This window comes from Numenius arquata, chromosome 11 (assembly GCF_964106895.1).
Source record: "Numenius arquata chromosome 11, bNumArq3.hap1.1, whole genome shotgun sequence".
Lineage (NCBI taxonomy): Eukaryota > Metazoa > Chordata > Aves > Charadriiformes > Scolopacidae > Numenius > Numenius arquata.
In genome coordinates, this window is record NC_133586.1 from 15,967,045 (window position 1) to 15,988,579 (window position 21,535).

Here is a 21,535-nt window from a genome sequence, read left to right on the forward strand (position 1 = left end):
ATAAAAAAAGCTGTTTCAATAATGCTAAGATCCCTGTAACAAATGAAGCAAGACATTCTAAAGTAAATAAGCAATAATATACACAGTTAAATTACAGGAAGTTTATCAGAAATACACAAGTAAAAACAGACTGCTTAAAACAAAAGGATTGGAAATACCTGTGCAATTACAGCTTCCCTTGTTCCATAATGCTTGTAGAACAGATGATCAGTCTGAATATACAGCTGACACGTATTTTTTTCAGCCTGAGTGGCACGCTTTTTTCTTAAAAGCTGTGGACCGTTGTTCTTAGGCTCTTCAAAAGGCTTCTACATATACATAGAAAATAAATACATTAATTTTGTAGATCTACATGCTGCACTAGATTGCCTAAAAAAAGCGGTGGATTTTTCTAAACATAATCCACTAATACAAACAGATTTTCCTTCTTTTTCTTTAACCCACAAAGTTTCATGAATCTTGAATTAAACTATGTTGTAGCCAGTTTTCAAGTACGCCATCTATTTTTAACAATATCTCAGTCAAACCCTTCTGTGTATTTCATTTTGTATTACAAAAGGCAGTCAGTGTGAAATAGATTTTTTCGTTCGTGATATCTTTGGAACTTTTTCTTTTCATAATCCTTTTCTAAGATGAACAAACAGTTTGTAGAGTAGAAAAAACCAGTGCTGCGAGACTTGTGCACCCTCCCTAACACAGGTTATTTCACATTGCAATGACCTTAGTCAGCTACCTGGGCAAACAGAAATACTGAAGCACTTCAGCACAGAACAAATGGTACATTAAACATGAAGGTAAAAGAACGCTCATTAGTCAGAGCAGTATCTGCTAACACATTTACCTGATGATATTCACTGGTTGAAGGCCCACTCTGTCCATGAAGCTTTACAAGTAAATTTTTGGGAAAGCATGTTATTGTTACCAATGCTGCATTGTGTAATACTGCTGATAATTTCTGGAGTCACAAAGTGAATAAACTTTAAGTTGTTGGTGCTATTTAACAAGTCATACTGTGTAGTTTTGTTGGCATATACTTAACTGACACCACAAAATGATGCCAAACTTGAAACACCTCAGAATATAGCTAACACTAAGAGAACCTCAATAATTTGCAAAGTGTTAAAAAAAATAAATAAATCCAATTTCATGACAAGTGGTGCAAACTAAAGGCAAAAAAAACCCTGCAGGTCTCTAAAGAGGTAAGCAAGTCTCTTTCATAGACCACTTACCTCCTACTACAGGCAACCTGAAGTGTGCTGTAACCCCTCCAATCTTTCAATACCGCTATTAAGGCCCTCCTGTTCATATCACTTCATTTACCACTGAAAGCACTCAGGTATTGCAAGTGTGTTACATTAACGTAACTTGAAAATCTAAAAGTATTATTTTTTAAGGACCAATATATTACTTAGAGATCAAGGGATCCTGAAACTCTTCCTTCTCAACTGCAATAAAGTATACTCCTCATCTCAAGCTTGATTTCCACATCCATCTAAAATTCCAACTGTTGAAAAATTTGAGATCATGTAGATTCATTAAGACTATGAGTTAGCACATCTATGCTGTAGAAGCAATGAGAAAAAGAATTTTAAAAAATTATGTTAATAAGAAACCTCTAATTTAAGTACCTCCCAAAGTTGAGGGATGACAGCTGACCAAAAGTTAGAGACAACATATGAGAAAGAGGAAGTTATTACACTAATTTCTAATCAACATAATCCATTAGTGTGTGTTGTACCTCTGTTGTTGGTTCTTCTATACCAGTCATCTGGTACTTCTGCATTCTTTCAAATACTGAATGATCTGCACAGCCTCCTTGTGGTCCATATTTATGTGGATATTCTAAAAAGAGGAAGGCCAGGCTGAGTTTTCAAATTCCAAGTACAAGTACAAAGTATGGCTGTATCACTGCAACTTACTCAAGTTTGTGTCCAATATTGTCATATGGTTTGAAGGAAGCAAGATTCAAGCTTTAGGCAGCTGTCTTTATTTCATTAAACATTTCTACTATGATACATTTTTAGTTTTACAAACAGAACAAAACTGACAATTGCTTCTTAACATTGTTTTCTTACAGATAGCCAAAGAAAATATGATGAGCAACATCTAACTTAAGAACGAGAGGTATTACACATCTGTACCAATTAGCTTGAACTCAAAATGGAAAATTATTAGAGATCAAATATACTAAAATTTGCTTGGATAAGAGAAAGTGGTCTTTATTCTATTGGTAAACTAAAACTAAGAAACCTTTCTAATATTCTTATAGGATTCTATTACTTTATTCATCTTCCATGGAATTTTCCAAAATGTTTATATTATGCGGCTTAACTACTAATACATAAGAACTGAAACTCTAACAATCCTTGGTTTTAAACTCAACTCTACAATTCTGGAATTATAAAGCTTTAGTCTGGTTCCGTGGAGTCAAAGCCTGTTAGCAGTCAGAGCACAGTAGATGTACCCTGGTACAGCTTCATCTCACAGTTGCCTTTAATTGTCTTTGATTCTCATAGCAGTTTCCTGCAGTCATGCTGTATGATACTGCTAAACTATTTCAATCTACAAGCCCAACTTACTTCTGATTTTCTCCCTATATCATTAAGCTCTAAAATTCGTATTTCAATCATTAAAAGCTGGGGGAAAATTAAATAGCAAACAGGAACATAAAAAAATCATATCTTTGGCATACACAGCTAAAGCTAAGTTCCAAAAAACCAGACCATTTAATATGACTTTATGCTCCAAAATACCCAAAGACTGGATTCAGTGGACCCATAGATAAACTTAAAAGGACTGATCAAGAAATAAAAGCAGTTTTCCAACCTTCATTCCTCTCAATCACACATAAAATATTAAAAGAGGTCATGTTTAACCCTTTTTAAAAACTAGTGAATGACAAATGAGGCTAATTTAAACATTTTTAACATAATTTTTTCAAATTGGCTCCTTTTCCATATCTGAAGTATCTTACAGCAATTGTAAACTTTGCTTAGTGGGAAAGAACCAGATTTAATAAACATGTTTCTTGGCAAAGAAAGTTTCAGCCTAAGAGTAATCGAAAGATTGTAGTTGCACATAAGCAATTATTCATTATCTCACTAGCTAATTAATTTTACGTACTGTAAAGGTATCTAAGTACAGCATTGTATTTCAAACTTAATTCCAGTCTGAATTTTGGAAAAGCTGATCTGACATACAAAAAAAAATAAAAATAACTTTTTCTTTGGTCAATTTTATGCCCACTCTGTTTTGACAAGTATTTGCCAATGAGATTATTAACAAAACCTCGATATTGTGTGGGAGGTAATTTGCTTGGATTCTATTAAGGCTATTTCTTTAAATTAAAAAGGAAAAACCTTTTGAGAGGTATCTACGATGAATATGCACTACTTAGGTTTCTGAAAAAAATCCTAGACTTCTGATGGAACTGGTATTTTCCTTTCACTATTTTACAGAAATGTTTACAAATTACTGTTAATAGAACCTTGTAAGTTTATTTAATGATTTCCTGCATATTAGTTTCCCACATTTCAATTTCTAACACCACACAAATACCATTTTTGAACTGCCGTCTCATCACATTCTTCCCAATATGGTTAGCACTAGCACAGTGGCAGAAGAATGAAGGGAGAGAATAACAGAACAAAATGCTCTTACTATAAGCACCTCACCCAGGTTGATTAGCAACATAGTGTAACGCTGGCTCTGCCATAACCAGTACTAAACAAAAAGCCCCACTCACTCTGTACTTTTGGGGATTCTGCTTACTATCACTAGATATAAGCAGTCTTCCCTCTGCATCTTGTTTCCCAAAGAGGTTAGGAAATCCCTTAATACATTTTTTAATAATGACTGCCTGGAATTCAAACAAGTATTTTTCACTTCAAAAGTAATAATCTAGTAAGAAACACTTTAAAGGCATGACAGTTGAAATGATAAAGAATTGAAACAGTCCGCAACAGAAAAGACAAATCCCCCCTGGAGAGGTCTGAACGTACCCTGCTAAGCACAGTAGGCAGGTGATACAGGACAGTTCATTTTGGAACCCCGTCCAGCTTACAGGGGAAGTTGCCTACAAAGCTTTCTTCTGCTAAATGCTGTGCTACCCCCAAACCGTGAGGGCACTGCTCTCTCTTCATCTTTTGAGGTTTCCTACTCCCACCATCCCCTGCAGCAGCTCCATTTCTGGAGCAAAGCAGGAACTACATGGGGCCAGATGACTCGCCTGGTTTTGACCCACATCAAAGTCTGGTCCATGCTCTTGTGATGCCTTTAAGTGCTCTGAGAGGTACAGCCTTCTGCCAGCTGTTGGGGATCAAGAGCTTCTACCCCTACCGCAACCCTGAGGAACTGAGCATGAGAAAATGCATTTCATTAACCATGAAATGATTGTTTACAGTGAGTGCAGGGTTGAGGAAAAACTAGAAGCCCGCTTTCCATCAGATCCATAAAAGAAGAGTTTAATTACAGGACCAATTCTCTAACTAAAGAAAAACCTCAGGCAAAACAAATACTTTATTTTTCTTTTCCCATATTATCCAGCTTCCCATTTTCCACTTTCAATTTTTGTACATCCTGACAAAATGTTAAAAAATAGTAACCGATAATAATATAATAATATTAAACCTAAACAAACAACAAAAAACCCTGGTCATTTCATACTTTCTGACAATGATATCTTATTCTAACTAGATGGCAGATCATTATTAATTATATATGGAACTACAGTTGCTCAAAATAAGAATTTTTATCCTTTTCAAAAAGTCCCTACCTACCACAAAGAGATTCCTGATCGGATAATTTTTTTCCTTCTACTTGTCTGTAACTAGTACAATATGTTGAGCATTTAGGTTAGCTACATAACAGATACTAGATTTAGGCATCCAGGACAATGATATGGCATCAAACTTCCGTTAAGAATTATGAAAATTCAGTTCATCAACAGCCACAGAGATTTGTCCAATACTAGTAAAAGCAACAGTGTCAGAACAAAATTAAAGTTTAAGAAGATACAAAAAAAATCCTTATTACAGATTTCATTCTAAGCAGTCTGTCACACTCTGCTCCCATGACAACCATGAAGTAGACCTTCATTATTAAATCAACCACCACAGTATGAAAAAAAGAAACCAAGTTCTCACTAATAATACATAGTTTGCAATGGTCAGTTCATCCAGCAGATAGGGCTTTGCAAAGTTACAAAATACTTTACTTTCTCTTGTCAGTCCTATAGTTCTTCCAAGACCAGAAAGACACCTAAATGACCACATTTCTTTTCCTGATGGTCTGAGCAGGGCTTTCCTGTCTACTGTTGATCTGAGGAAATACTGATTTTTTTATTTTACATTATGAACCCAGGGATATATTTGAAGCATGATTTAAATAAACTAAATATAGCTCCAGTGAAATCCTAATCCCTAAAGAAAAGTTCCCAAAATGAAAATAGCAAGTTGTATCTTTCTAAAACTAAATTAGAAAACAGTTAACATTAAGAGTGGTTTAGAAACTAAAATCATTCAACTTGTGTTTCGAGTCATGAATAGAGGGCTGCCTTCCACTGGTCACCACATCCACTGTAACAGACAAAAGCTGCCTTATAAAGTTGACAATATAATCCCCATTTACAAGAAAACTTTTGTTTAACTACTGAATAAGAACTCATTCAGATGCTAATCATATGTTGCATTGTGATTTCTGAAAAGCGCTAAAAAGCATATTGTTTCAAAAGGCTGAAACATGGGTTACCAAAAAATATCCCAAATTAAAGCAAAGACAACTTCTCTCCCCAATCTCTCCTGACTCACAAATGTGAGCATTTTTGTTGCTTTTGTCCTGTGTAAAATTGTAGTGTTTTGCCTCTATTCCACAAGAGTTAGCTTTAGATTAGAGCAGTAACAACAGATCTGCATGCTTGTTTTTATATTTAAAGCTACTGTAAAGCTTGGCTGTTTAGTTGTTTTTTGGAGCTGCAGTTCAATGCAAAAATCGCTCTCATGAAAGGCAAAAAAATTTCATCCTCAAAAGCACGATTCAGAAAGTGACAGAAGCAGTTGTGTACTTCAGATATTTCAGACCACAGAAATGCTGCAGGCACCTAGGATACCGATGACAAAAGTGGAACGACACAACCAGAATGCACACACATCAGACTGCACTGACAGCAGCCAAGAGGAGCGGCAGATTTCAGAGTGCTGCTCGGATGGAGCTCCAGCACGGGCCCTTTTCAACCACCCTGAGCCGGCAGCAACATTCACGCACTTGCTGATCTGGAAGTCGCATTGTGCTGTTGCTTTAATTTGTCTCTCTGGAATAGATTTAGAGAATCCCTTCTGATAATCTGATTTTGTTTCTAACTGATGGTATTGAAGCACTAGATTCAAGAGGAAAAACAGTGTAAGCCAACATGCCATCACCTGAATAATTAAAAAAAAAAATCATATCCTGCTCCTATTCACTTATAAGACATTAATATGAACATCATTAGCTTTTTCCATCTCTCAAGCAATCCATTTACGCCTCCATCAGAGATCAGTTCTACAAAACAGCAATACTCATTTTCATAAAATCAAATTACCCACTTCTTTAAGGTACAGTTCTATTTCTGTCATTAGTTGGTAACAGTGAAGAGTATTTTTTAGTCACCCACTATTTACAGCATAAGGAACTGGGACATGAGACAATCTTCTTGCTTGTCTTGCCCCTTGGAAACTGGGCAAATCACTTTACTGCCTTATGTCCCTTTACTTCCCTCCTCCCCCTTTTTTTTTTTTTTACAACGAGGTAATAAAACCCTTTGTAAAGCAGATAGTGACTACAGAACGTGCTATGGAAGTGGTAGTCCAGTATTCCCATCATCAAGCAGTGATTTGAACTGCTCGGTGAGACCTATAAAACATACCAAAGAATGCAGAAGTATGTACAAATTATTCACAGAAATGTTGTTATAAAAGACGTATCTTACAGTTTCACACCATGCTTTTGTAATTTTTTTATTACTTTTCCCCACTACTCTTCTGTTACAGCGGCAAACCCTGTAATATTCCAAGAGCAGCTAGCAAGGCAAACTGCCTTCTCAGCTGTCACCTCCAATGCTCTGTCGAGCTGAGAATTAAACACATGCTCCAACTTCTCTTTAAGAATCAAAAGCAGTACATGGAACACTATCCTATAAAGTTACTTTTTTCTAAAATATGGGTCTTGTATGCACCAGGAAGATAGACATTTAGTCAGTCAGAAAACAAGTGTAGCTCACAATGTACATAAAAATCAATAACTGCATTCATTCAGAACCTCTTTAAAATTATGCAACTTCTATTTGATTTTGGATTAGTAATCATATTTACAGAATGGGGTAACAGGAAGGACAAACATATCTGCTAGCTCACAGCATTTTTAACACTCAAAGACAGCACACAGTGCCACGGAATGTAAAATACAGCTGTATTTCAGAAGCTTTATTCAATTAGAAAAAATAAAATTTGCTGAGTTTTTAGCAGAGAAAGATCATTTCACTGCATTCATGCAAGAGAAGTAACCAGAGAGAGAATTATGCAATAACCCTGTGTTTTTCACTGGCTTACAGCACAGAGAAAATGATAATGTATAAACCCAAATCACAGCTAGAGATTTTCCTCACCTATCTTCCCATTTTTGACATGTCTTTTCACAACACAGTCTCACTATGACGAACTTTGAAAATGATTTATACACGTATCATCATGAGAGTGGTCCAAGTCATGTCTAGTGATCTAGCCCAAAATTCTTCATGCAATTCCAAATGAGATTTCAAACTCAAGTCTTCCAAGATCTGCACAATGGCCTCATGTGACAAGTTTTTAAATGAAGTTATACTTTAAATTGATTTTTAAGCAAGACTGAAGTCCTACATAAAGTTAGCTTGTAACACACAACTTGGTAGCTTCAATAAACAAAAAGTCACCTTGAAGTGAGACTCTGCCAACATTTACTTGGAAGGATTGCAACTTGGAATCACAACTTGCAGGATTTTCGGGGTTCAGTATAAAGTTACTCAAGCATCAAATACAACTGATTTTTATTACAGCTGAAGACTGATCATACATAAAAAGGCAGGTAGAGTGCAGGAGAACTCTGATGCACCGGTTCTGAACATGTAAAAGTACCCCACGGCACTTTCTCATCCTCTGGGCATTTACAACTAAAGCCAGACATCTAGGGCTGTACTCCTCAAATTCACTTAGTATTCTCTGTACACTTCCATCAGCAACTGTGTAAAATGGGACATACTGGGTGCCACCATATCTTCTAAAGAGCTCTACGAAGGAGCTATGCGTGCAGGGGAAGCTTTTATTTCCCAGAAGTACCCCCTTCACTAGACGTAGATAAACACTTTAGTGACTTGAACTTTAATGATCCTTTCTTTTTCAGACAATGGGGAAGAACAATCAGTATAGAGTATTTTAAGATCGCATTTTTCAAAAGAAAAATGTATCCATTGAATAGAAAATACACTGTTTATACACTTAGGCCTGACTGCTAAGGATTTCTTAAAATGGCAGTGTAAGAAACACCCACTTTGGTTTGCCAGAAGTTTCTTTCACACCATAACTGTATATGAATCAGTTCAGGGCAGCATGATTCACCGTGTCATACGCAAACCAAAGTCTCATTTGATGCTTACAAATGGCTTAAAGTTTTTGACATTTAATAAAAAAATATATATAAATTTCATCTGTAGCACAAAATGGAAGTACTCACTGATATCATCTTCATGATAAATAACAGAGTGGAACGGTAGAGTTCTGTCCTTAATATATCTCTCTGCTGGCTCAATATAAAAGGTTCCACTGTGAGTTTGGATGAATCCTTCAAATTTTCCATCAATAACAGACCCATGTGTAAGACTTCCCTGCTCACCTGTTAAAGTAAAAAGTGCATTAGGTTTTTTTATACCTTTCTAAAAAGCTTTCAGTCCTGTGCTAACTTCAAGCATATACACTACCCAAGGTATTAAGTGGACAATGCTAAAGCATGATACGTCCATAATTATCCTGATTGTGCATCAGTACATAACTGCTAAATAACTGTATGAATTATACAATAATAAGATTCTGGATAACAGCAGTAAGCCATTGTTACAGAAAGTTTATGTCTGAATTTTTAAGACTAAGATTATTCCACAGTAAGACATACAGCTATCCCAAGATCACAGTTTGTTAGATCAATAGCTTCCTAATCAGGTGCATAAATAACATGTTTCAGAAGTATATAATGAAGAATTCAATTCTCTATTTTAAAGCTGTCACACATACCGCATGTAATCCTATATCCAAGTCCTGTCCTTATCATCTGTTCATGTAGTTATAAAGAAAAATTAAAAAAACCCAGAGTGTATATATACTGAACTTTGACAGCTTTCAGATTTCCCGATGTTCGAGAAATCCATTTTTCTCTTCAAGCATAAGCCTCTTAAAACTGTAGCTAGGTTTAAATATGGGATGGAGTGAATTTGTACCTGAAACAGTCACAACTGTCAAAGTTTAATCATTGAGAGCTACAACATGCAGTATCCCCAACAAGCCTGTTCCATAAAAAGGATGAAAGACTACTAAAAGAATGTTCATATACTCCTCCACTGAGGAGGGTTCAGAATTAGAATATCAAATTATCAGAACTGTACTCATTCTTATCATTAACCAGCACTAATTTCTAATTAACAATTATCAAGAATTTTATAAAGCTCATACACAGTACTGAAATTTGGAGAAAGTATCTTGAAGATATGCCAAACAACTCTTAAGAGAGAATATTAAAAAGTAGAAAGAGGCTTCATAGAACACGAATTTTAAAACATTTGTAAGAATTCCCAGATTTTACTTCAGACTATATTTGACTAGATTGTGCATTAATATCCTGAACTTATAAACCATGTATCTTTGGAAATTTCAGAGTACTTGGAAGGAAGACTCTTGATCTGAATGGAAATCAAGAACCAACAACGAAACAGTTTATTTACTCAACTCTAACTTTGTTCGTGATCTTCACAAGTACAAACTTGGGTTGCATGAGAAAGATAATAAAGAGGATTAAAAGAAAACACAGAGTAAGCCCAGTGAGTAGGTTCATGTGAATCCTTTAATCTCATCCCTCAGCAATAAGGAAAGAACCAAATGCTTTTCTGAAATAATTTCATAAAATAAGAAAGAAAAAATGCAACAAAAGACCCCCCACACCTTAAAAGCCCTCTCAGCTACTTAACTGAACTGGTAAATTGGTTTACCTAGATGCATATAAAGTGCTAAGCATGTATACTTCTTTTTGCAGTTTAAAACAGTCACTTCAAGACAGTAGAACATTACTAGCAGAGATCTTCAGAACCAAACAGACTGTACAAAGAAGGACAGAGTAAGTCTTAATCCTTCTCTTCTTTTCAGCTGCTTTTAATTCCTTAATTCTCCTTCCTTTTTAATCAATTTTATCTTTTATATTTCTATTTTGTATACTGAAATTGGGTATACTAACCTTAATGATGGTAGCTCTATATGCCTTAAAGTCCTTTAAGCTAAGAACAGTACCTGACTTTTTTAAATGCAGACAGCTTTTTCCTTTTTTTTTTAAATGCATCAGACTTCTATGAAGAGTATGTTCATAAACAGAGTTGAACTTCCAAGTTCTATGGATATGAAAATTATTAGGCAAAACACTCATTGTTAAGTATGACTCTTATATGAGAATAAAAGCAGATGGAGTTTAAATGCATTTAGATGCATTATTAAAGTTTAATAATGAAGATAACCTAATCATACAGATATTCATTTTCTGCATGTACTATTAAAAAAACCCTGTATACAAGGACTGCACTTTAATCCATTTTAAGATGCTGTACTTACCATAAATGTGTCCAGTGTAAATATGGGAGGTATCATAATCAATTACTTGGTTTGATATCTCTACTTTGAAGTCATCACTAAAAAGAGATGTATCTCTCTTCATTCGAAGGTTGAAGTGTCTAAAATGAATAAAACAAGACGGTAAATTGGCTTTGAGCTTCAATTACAAGAACACTAAGCAAAGTACTTCCAACCAACATTTTCGTACAAACAATTTGCAGACTTTAAAATTTATCTATAGAAAATGTTTTTATTGTACAAGAATTAGACCATAGCCTAGAAGGATTTTCTTAAGCAAGATTAGTTAGTAGCTTTTGATACAAGTAACTAAATTTACAAGATTTAAACCAGAAAACAGGGTTAGACTTAAATGCATAAATCTGAAATGCTGACTTTGACTATACACCTGTTCCTGTTCCTCCAGAAGACACAGATGTAGCTTAAGTGAAAAAGCAACTATTTTACTTCACAGCACCATGAAGCAGAAGAGACAAGGTCAACTATCAGCTTATTTTACTTTCATTGCTAACATTTAAGTAATGTAAATGAATTGTAGGTGAGCTAATTACTGTTTCAACTGAAACTCAAAAAATAAAAGGGGCAGCAACATTTAAGAAAAAAAAAATACTTAAATTGGTAGAGTTACATGCACAACTATGTAAACTACTCATTGAATGATCTTGCTCAAATCACACCACTACATTTGTTGTTGCAAATCCTACTGCTAATCTTTATATGACATATAATACATTTTCTTTGAACAAAACCAAAATTTTGGTTCAGTGAAGTCAAGCAACATAACTGAAGGGTTTCACAATGCCTGACATTATATGAATTTATACCTGTGACAACCATTAGCTTGCTTCAGAATTTCATTTGGTATTTTCTTAAATTTTGTAAAAACACATTGTGTAAATACAGATCAGTGAAGTTGTTGAAACTTCAGTCATTCCAATTTTACTCTTGGTTTTCTTCCTATATTTTTCTCTTTCTGCACAATCATGAAATTGAAGGAATATTATAGTTATGTCACCAATTAGTTACACAAATAGTAACTGATAAGTTGACCACATCTGTGTCAGTCTTCACCTAAAAAAACTGTGACCAGTCTGTCAGTATACACAGTATACTAATGACAGAGCTGACTTTCCCTAGTGAAAGCTAGTATCCATTTGTGCTAAGAGCAAAATAACCAAACCAATTCAGTGCCACAAAGTCTTTTTAGTACAGCTGAAGCATATATGAAATGTATCTCAGTCCTCACTTGCAAATTAGATAGTACAATACTACAGTTATGAGTATTTTGAAACAACTGTACATTAAAATGCAAAATCCAAGATCAAAGAAAAAAGCCATGCCTACACTTAAAACCTGGTAAGGGCTCTAGTGACTCATGTTGACTATCCTGCAATGCAAACGGTATTTCTCATTCAAGCTATATTTATTATTGTAGCCACAATGCTAATAAAGCTTCAAAGCAATTATTCTCCTCTGGTGATGCATTAGAGGTATCTACTGCAAGGTTGTGAAATTCAGAGATACGGATGGGGAAGGTTGAACTTCAACTCCCTGTGACTCCTGGGCTTTGCGCCAAGCCAGCCAGGGCTCGGTTATAGCTTCAGTATGGATATGTTTTATGAGGGCAGATTCTTCTGTTAGAAAGCAAGAAACAGTTCATTACAGACGCACTTGAGTATTGGAGTTACCAAAGAACACGCACCAGCTAGCAGTTAGTAGCTTTCCACAGCCAGATAGAAAGGCATGTTTTATGATAAATAGCTAGTATCCATAATATCACCTAGAGACAAAAATTTAAGAATTCTTCTTTAAGTTAGTCTCTTTACTAGCTCTGTAAAATTGTCTTTTGGTAACATAGAGGTTCATGAGGGTGAGGAGAAAACATGAACAAGCAACCCAGAAAAACATTGCAGGACAGAATACAAGATTACACAATACATTTTTCTAGAGGGAGAATAAATAAAATACTTTAAGCCACCTTGTGTAGCTCTTCTGGGCAGGAGTTAGAAATGCACAACCAGAAAAAAAATTAGGACCAGCACTGATGAGAATTTGAAGAACTTCATTCAAGTACTTCAAGTTGTACTCACTTTGGTTGTAATACACTGCTCAAGGTGTTACAGAGATTTGAACTCCATTTCAATGTGAGTGTTCTCTGAGACTGAGTTCTGCAGTTACTAAGAATGGGTCAGACTCAAGTGCATCTGAACTGCAGTTAAATGGCAAGAGAGCCTCGATAGTTTATAATAGCTCTCCTCCCTTCTCTAATATTGGATAGAAGACTTCTTAGCATAAGAATTCTGTAATTCTGTCTCTGTGCTGAACTGAAGTATCTACTAATCCCAGTAAGAGCATCTATTATGGCTAAAACTACTTTTTCCTGGCAGAAAAAGTAGGCTTTCTGAAAAAAAAAAAAAACAACCTTAATCTACATAGCACTTTTCTCTCAGAAGTGCAAAAAAGTTACTTTAAAATTAGATTTTTCTGGTTACATTTAAGTAAGTTCCAAATAAAATTGAGGAGCAACTATCCTTAACGCTCAACGGCATCAGCAATTTCTTTATCGTTTTGAAGTACACTATGTAAGACAATGCAGGACTTGTCATATACTAAGTCCCATATATGTCAGCAGAGTAGGAAAAAAAAAAACTTTATCTCACAATGAAAGCAAGTGATTTACCAAGTTTAGCCTAAAATAACATCAAGTAGATAGATGAACGAGCCCTAGGCCTCAATTGTGAAGCCGTCCAGGGTATCCTTTCCTCAACTGCAAAGTCATCTATGTTCTCATTCTTGCAAATTAGCACAACATTCAGCATTGTGCTGGACTGGACTACCGTTTTTGACGATGACCTAATCACACTTTAGGGTCAGCATTGCCTAGATGCCCTGCACCACAGGACTGTGCTTTTGGAGGAGCAAGGGGAAGCCCAGCAGAATCCATCAAAGCTGGGAATGGTTCTTCCTGCTGGGCGGGATTTCCTTCCATCAGTATTACTCCATCTGTCACTTCAAAACGGATGGCTTGCAGTCACGTTTCACTAGTTTAAAACTAAGAACCCTCTATTTATTCTACTTGCTTTTCCTCCCTTCTTTACTTTCCACATCAGTACATAACTAACACTGCAAATTCTAACCCATGCTGTTAATTACCTATGTATTAATAACATGAGCTCTGCTTGCAGAGTTAGAGAACTATCTCAAATACAAAATATCACAGCTGTGTTTCACAGTAACAATTCATTGATAATTTGATTTCATAATTTAGTTAAACTATTAGATAAACTGATTGTCTCACGGCTATTTTTAAACAAGTCTTTCTTGGTCATTCAAACATGCTTGATGGGAACAGGATTATCTGTCTGGACTGTTCACCCTTTTAACAATAAAAAATGAAGTGATAAATCCTCCTTTAATTCTCCCCCACCAAAAAAGGGAGGGGGAAAGAGAGGCAACTTGGGGGTAAGGGTAGTGGGAAACAAGAATGAACAACTTTAACAAATCACCAAACTTTAAACAACGGTAATCATAAACCCCTATGTATTACATGAAACCTACACTAGAAAGTAAATCCCATTTTTATGGCTATGCAGAGACATCTTAATGTACTACTTAAAAGTGTCAATGAAATTCACTGCACTGAAAAGATGCCAGTTTATAGGTGGGGAGACTCCAAATTGTAATGACTGATTGAAAGAAAGGGATAGTTGGCAGGGACCCTCCAAAAAAAATCTAGTTCAACACCCTAATTTCTCAGTAAGACTCTTCCAAAGACCCTACAAAATCCATTTCAGTATCTCACCCAATACAAAAGTTTTCTTAACATTTACTCTAAATTTCTTCAAAGCTAGCATTTCTTCCCCTTTCTTGAAAGGAATATAAGCTAGTCACCATCCTTCTCAAAGTGATGTGGAAGAGAATGCATCTCAATTTCCTTTCCTGGCTTAAATCCAGTAACTTCATGAATTCTTCTGAGGACAGGAGACTCCAGAGTAGTTCAACAAATTTGTCTATATCATTCCTGAATATGGTTTCTAAAACTAGCCACAGTGGAGGAAGTAAGAAGCTTCAGTAATTACCATTTTTACAGCATGCACCAAGTTCTCTGTGCCAGCACCTGTACCAATGTTAACGAAGCTCTTCCCTGGCCTAACTACACACCAGGCAGAAGACTATTTCCAGGAAAATAATGCTCCTTTTATTTACACACTTACTACCTCGCATAAGACATTTCCCAGCAGTAGCGGTCTCTAGAATAGAATTAAATCAATTAAGAGCTAGTTTTGACCTTGCTTATTTGTTACTGCTGCTGTCTTAGATGTAGCTGAAATCTGATATGGTAACAGGCCATTAATTGATTATTGTATGGTTGTATGTTTGGTTGAAGACAGAATTTTTGGAAAAACTGTTTATATGCTTTGATAATAAATCTTATTCTACATCTTATTCATTAATGGAAGTACCCTAAACACTATCAAGAGGTAGATTTTTATTTCACTTTAGCCTAACTCAGAGAGACTGTCAGATTTCCTAGTATGCAACATAGCAACTCAGTGATAATTAAAGGAAAAAAAAAAACAAACATAACAGCTAAGAGGACCACACTTAAGCTAAAACCCCATACTTTCCCATGGGCTTGAGTTAAGTTAATCCTACACACTAATCACAGAGCAATATTTTTTTTTAAAAAGCTGTGTGTATATACTGACAGCACTTGGTAAAATGAACATAAAGGTGTACACGTAAGAGCTAATGCTTAATCTATTATTCCATTTCTTTTTAGTATGAGTTACCCTCCAAGATAAGTGATTTTTCCATGATGGAATGTCCAATATATTGGGACACTGTCAGCAAGTCCGCAGACTTTTCCAAAGCTAGCAGAAAGAGCTATTATCAATGGCAGCCAAACAGGCACTTGGTGCTTTCCCTAAGTAAAATTCCTGCCACCTGTGGCAGGCTGTGCAGGCAGAATCACTCAGTGATTCTCCTGCTCTCTCCAGAGGAGACTGCTAAAAAACAAAAGGGAAAAAGGAGATGGAGGAGTTACTCCACAGCTGGAAGAAGTTTCTGGGAAAAGGGAATAGAAGGTGATAGGCTGGTGGCAGTATGGAATATGTGGCTCCAGTACAAGGAGAGCCTGTTTAGGTTCACCCTCTTCTCTGTAGGAACCAGAAAAAGCTTCGCAGCTGTGCCTCCATGAGCCTCCTCACAAGTCAGGATCTAGAAGATACTACTCTTCTTGCGGAGAAAGTCTTTTATTTTTACTTTTCCCATTTAAGAAATCAAAGACACTGTTCTCTGAAAAATGGAAGAGGAGAATAATTTGAGCCCTTCTTTTTACCTGCTTCCACATGAGGAATCCCAAAACCAAAACTTGGTTCCTACAGACCATCAGACTCATTCCAACCCTGAACTACATTAAAAAGACGACAGCTTAACAACTTAAAGGTGGGTTTAAACTAATCACAAGCTAAATCTACAATTATTTTTCACATTTTTCACTTACTATTAAATCCACACAACATATTCCATCACCATTTAACTGACAATTCCCATGGTCCTGCTACTGACACTAAAGAAAGCACATATTTGAAAAAGCACATGATAGGGTCTGCAGCTTTATCACTCTCCACTACCCACCTAGATGCAGATAGAGGGTATCATCCTCTAGTAAGTATTTATCTAAAAAACGATCTCTAGAGCATTGCAAGGCTCAGCAATCCCCGCGAGAAAGCCTGCAGCTTACATTTGTTTTCCATCAACACCTCTAGGGTGGCACTTGTGATTGTTCAGAGATTTGTTTCCTGACCTTCAGAAGTCAGACTTGCTGAGCCTGTTATTCTAGAAGAACATGACTGAGGATGCAGCCTTCATCCTAAACAATCTGCCACTGGTTATTCTTGATATACATAGCTGCAAACACATAAGCTAGCTCAGATCACAGAAACCATCAAAATATGATTACAAGTACCTACATGTTGGCTAATTTACACTCTAAGAAAGTCAGCCAAGTATTTCTGTCCTGAAGAGCATGGTGTGCAGATTTTGAAAGCAGAATAGTCTTTACCAGGGTTGATTCTTTTTCCTTTCAGTAAAACTTATTTGAGAAGTGCAGATTCTGTCACTTGCTTTCCCGTTTATCCAAAAATAACCTTCTCATTTGTATTTACATAAAGTTGAATATTTATATGCAGTGCCATGTTCTAACATAACTCAAAAACATGAGTTTGAAAGAAAACAGGCAAAGATGTACTAGAATAAAATCACAAGGCAAAGTTACTACATGAATTCAAACTAAGAAACTAGTTTAGAAAGAAACTTTCATAGTGAAACAAATAAAGACATCGAAAGGAATCTGCTAGCTGATCGTGTGAGCATATATGAAGCACATAGCCGAAGTACTTTCATTTAAGTCCACTACTTTTCATTTTGAGAACACGGCTATGTCTATTGAAGTTTGTTGGCCAAGGAGCAAAGTTCTAAGGCATTAATACCGATTTTAGCAGTACAGCTGGGAAACCCTGTGCCTCAACTGGGCAGTCTCACCAGTACAATGCCAGGCGTTTCCTAGACAAACCTGAGTGAAATGCTAAATGCCTTTTTTCCTGAGGGCTACACATTTTCCAGCTCACTGTATTTAAACCCATAAAATGCAAGGGATTTAAGCCACAGATCCAGCCTCTAAAATATTTTTTAGATTAATTTAATTTAAAAAATGAGAACTCAGGTCTCTGCTTCCCAATTCTCTGCCAGATAAAACTGCTTTATCTACAAGCACCAACACAGGGTGGGGTAGTTTGTTTTGTTTTTTTATTTGTGGGGGTTTTTTTAAACACAAAACAGGTGTAGAAAGTGAGACAAAATTCATGGGTCTCTTGCTTGGCAAGTTATTTGTCAAGGTATATAACTTAAAGGTTATATACAATAGACCGGGGATGACTGAAGAATAGTCACAGAGCACTGAATAAAGCTGAAATGACTACAGTAAGAACTAAAGAGATTTTTACCTTTTTCTTTTTAATTTCAGAACAGACTAAAACGAGTTGTAGTAAGCAAACCTTGCAAAAAAAATTACTTAGTAAAATTCATGGAAATAATTCACCTAAGTCAGAAGACAACCAGTCAGTCCTATTTGATGACCACTAAAATCATCTATTGAAGAAGTTATTCTGTTTAGGAGGGTGTTTAAGTGTACAGGGAACTGAAACAGACACAACATAAATTTTCAGATTAGTCCAGTAACAGTGAATCTGCTTTATATTCTGACAGACTCACAGAATGTAGAAAACAAAGCCATTTCATGAATTGAGTACTATGTTGTATGCACAATTACAAAAGTACTGAAAAATAAATTAAATGCCATAAAAAGAACAGCTAGTCTTTAATAAAAAACAGAAGGTGACAATATGAAGCCCTCTTTAATCCAAGCGTAACTAGCTCAGTTACTCCAGTCCATCTCAGACAGCGTGGCAGAATGCTCAGAACGTCACCTTTGAAATTCAGCATATTGAATATGATTTCTGTGCAGGTAGCCTCCTTCATTTTCATAACCTACTCAAATACAGTCGACAACTATGTTATTTAAACACAAACATTTACCAGATCTGAATAATGAAGGCAATGCAAAGGACTACAGACTACTATAGAACCAAGAATAAAAAATCCTCATACTTAATTAACAATTCTGAAATTTTGTGGTCCATTCCTGCTATTCGTGACTGTACCAGAAAGCTCAAACAACACATGACTGAGAGCTCTTCAAAATAATTATGAAAAAGACACCCACACAGAGAATCAACATTAAAGCCAATCAGCAAACACTGCTTCAAAAATACGCTTTGCCAAATGGTGCAGGGAGCACAGATTAAGACCCAAAGCCACACAGCTTCACAACATGCAAGCTCTCATTGTTATAAATGTTCCTCTACTCAATGGAAAACATTGTAAAAGCCAGTACAGTATTTAAGAACCAATCATTTATTGAACTTCATTCCGAACTGGGTGACAGTTGAAGCATTTTCACCTAGCAGCTGAATCGCATGGTCACTCTGCAACATGTTATAACTTTACATAGCATTTTTTAAAAATAAAGACAGTGTAGAAAATTTGCTCATTAACTACAGGGGAAAAAAAGGTTACATGCAGTAACATGCAGTACCCTATTAGCAGCAGTAGTGAGACTGATGCAGGTTTTTTCCAGCTGCTTATTGATCAAATGCTATTCTCAGCACTTCAACACGATCAGGTAAAACAGCCTCAAGCGGACACTTGCCTCACAGCACCTCCCTGACTCCAGGCACCCACTGTCACTTTTGAAAGCACTGACAGGCACTTTACCTGTCAAGTTATTTCAAGCAATAATGACCAAGTCTTGGTGCCTACTGGACTTGCCACATTAGGCACATGCCTACTATTAGCCTTTTTATATAGAACCATGAAGACAAAAATTCTTCTCCCTCCTACCCTCCCCATACAAACCCAAGAAAGGTAGGATAAGAAGATTTTTCTAAACTTCCCCCCTTCCAAAAACCACCTACTGTAGTTCTAAAGTTGCAGAGCAGAGCTGAACGCATGCAATGGATATGTAGGGGTATGTCCTTGTGGCGACACAGAACAGTAGGCAAGAACATTCTGGTGACTAAGAAAACAAGAGAAGGAAAATGTCTAATGGTCACCAAGGATCACTACAAATGACCAGTACCACTGATCTTTTAATGCAGTGGAAGCAAAGCTTGTGTTTCACCATTACTTAGAAGGTATTCAAGTTTCTCATAATGTAAACCTGTAGAGCATTTACGCATACTGATCTGAAAACATGATATAATAGTCCATTACATTGTGAAGTACAGTAGAAGAAAGTACTTTTGAGTCCAGATGAACTGTATAAGATGGTGGAGACTGAAGAACAGGTTATTCCAGTTGCCCTGACATAATCACCTAATATTTACATTATTTTAACCCCATATTGAGCTAGTTTTTAAGATCTGAATACACTGGGCTAAGAATCTAGAATTCACAGCTGTGATTTGTAAGCCCAAATTAAAACACGGAGAAGCATTTTTATTACTGAAGCCTGTATTTTTTAAACTATCTCAGGTTTTATAGAACAACTTTAACAATATTCAACAAGTGAATGCTTTAATATTCACAAGCATAGCTATATGAAAGGTCTTTTTATTTGCATGGCTTACAAAGAAGTGAAGTCGCAAGCATTTCCAGTAGCAGTTTTTCTGTTATAAGAATCACATATAGACTGATATATACATATAGACCTATATATATATAGGAATATATATATATTCCAACAAACATCTCTGAACTCAACAACTTGAGTATTTTTTTAAAAATAAAATTTTAGGTAAAAATCGAAGTAAAACTGTAAACTAAATTGAAAAACATCTGAAAGAAGTTCTCAATGTCTCTTTAATTTAGTAGTAAGCAGGTGTTATCATGTGTTCAAGTACCACTTGAAAACTTAACTGTTCACTCGAGTTGCATAGGCAACTTTCCCAAGCAAGTCATCAACTAATCCAGGAGAAAGAGTGAAAGTGGGTGTGGATGGGTGATTAACAGGACAAATTAAGAAAAAATTAGAAAGCAGAAGCTATTAAGACTGCACTAAGTAAGAAGTTGACTGACAGTACAGTTAAACAATACATAGATGAAATTCCTTTCTTCTTCTGAATGGATCAGGGTCTCAGGCCTTCACAGGTTTGACACTAGGCAAAAAGGTATAGTTCAGAGAACACCAGATGTCAGAGAAGTTTTTCAAGCTCTGTCCTCAAAATGAAATCACTATGAATGAAGTATCCAGTATATTTCTGACATTCTACAGTTGACAGGAATTCAGTTTAAGACATTCTACAATTAATGTATTGCAAATGTTTATACTGAAGAAATGAAGAAAACAACTTTCCAACTTCTTTGCATGGAAAGGGTTGTGTTTAGTAGGTGAACAAGTGCAAGTACACATTTCGTGACTAAGCCAAAACTGTGTAAAATACAGTATCAGTTTCAGTGATGTCGTAACTTCATTGTCAAAACTACTGAACATTACCTTGACATGCAAAAGAAAGTTATGTCATATTAAATTCCTTCACTGTATCTCAAGCTGGTGCCAAAGGCATTGCTCTTCTATGAATATGTATTTTGGAGCTTTTTTGGGGTTTAGGGTTTTTTTTGGGGGGATGGGGTTTGTGGAGTGGGTTCAAAAGCTACTTTATACCAGGAACTTGGTTAATATTAACACTGTGCATTCATTATCTTTGTATGAACCTTCCCTGGACTCAAAGGGCACCTTAAATTAACTCACACTAAAAGGCTCAATATAAACTGGCAGGTTGAAGAGCTATGATACATAACCAGGACTGTTTTAAAACTTCATACTCTTTCCAATTTGAAGCATTTCAGAAACAAGCACCATTTGCACCATGGGTGAAGCAATACTGTCAACTCACCTAAACTACATGGTTTATGATTCAAACGAACTAATAGGTATCCATAGCTCAGTTTCAGCAATTTTAACTGCCCTATTAAGCTAGTGTTTCAGCACTGAAAAGCGCCTGGTCTGGTTTCATTCACTACATCTGCCATAACAAGTTGTATTTTCGATTACCCAACAACAAAAGTTTTGAAAAAATTCTGTT

General features: G+C 35.9%; 1 protein-coding gene across 3 annotated transcripts in view; it reads right to left on the minus strand.

The window, feature by feature from the left end:
- The window catches only part of ADAM10 (ADAM metallopeptidase domain 10), a 49,330-nt gene that overhangs the window by 14,898 nt on the left and 12,897 nt on the right, over positions 1-21,535 (minus strand). For 2 of the 3 annotated variants that reach the window (XM_074155681.1, XM_074155680.1), the window contains exons 3-6: positions 10,872-10,990; positions 8,740-8,898; positions 1,739-1,842; positions 159-305 (exon numbers count right to left, since the gene is read on the minus strand). In XM_074155681.1, the coding sequence (XP_074011782.1) occupies positions 159-305; positions 1,739-1,842; positions 8,740-8,898; positions 10,872-10,990 (529 nt within the window). Of the gene's footprint in view, positions 1-158; positions 309-1,738; positions 1,843-8,739; positions 8,899-10,871; positions 10,991-21,535 lie in introns of all 3 variants that reach the window. The other variant, XM_074155679.1, reaches the window with a different exon arrangement.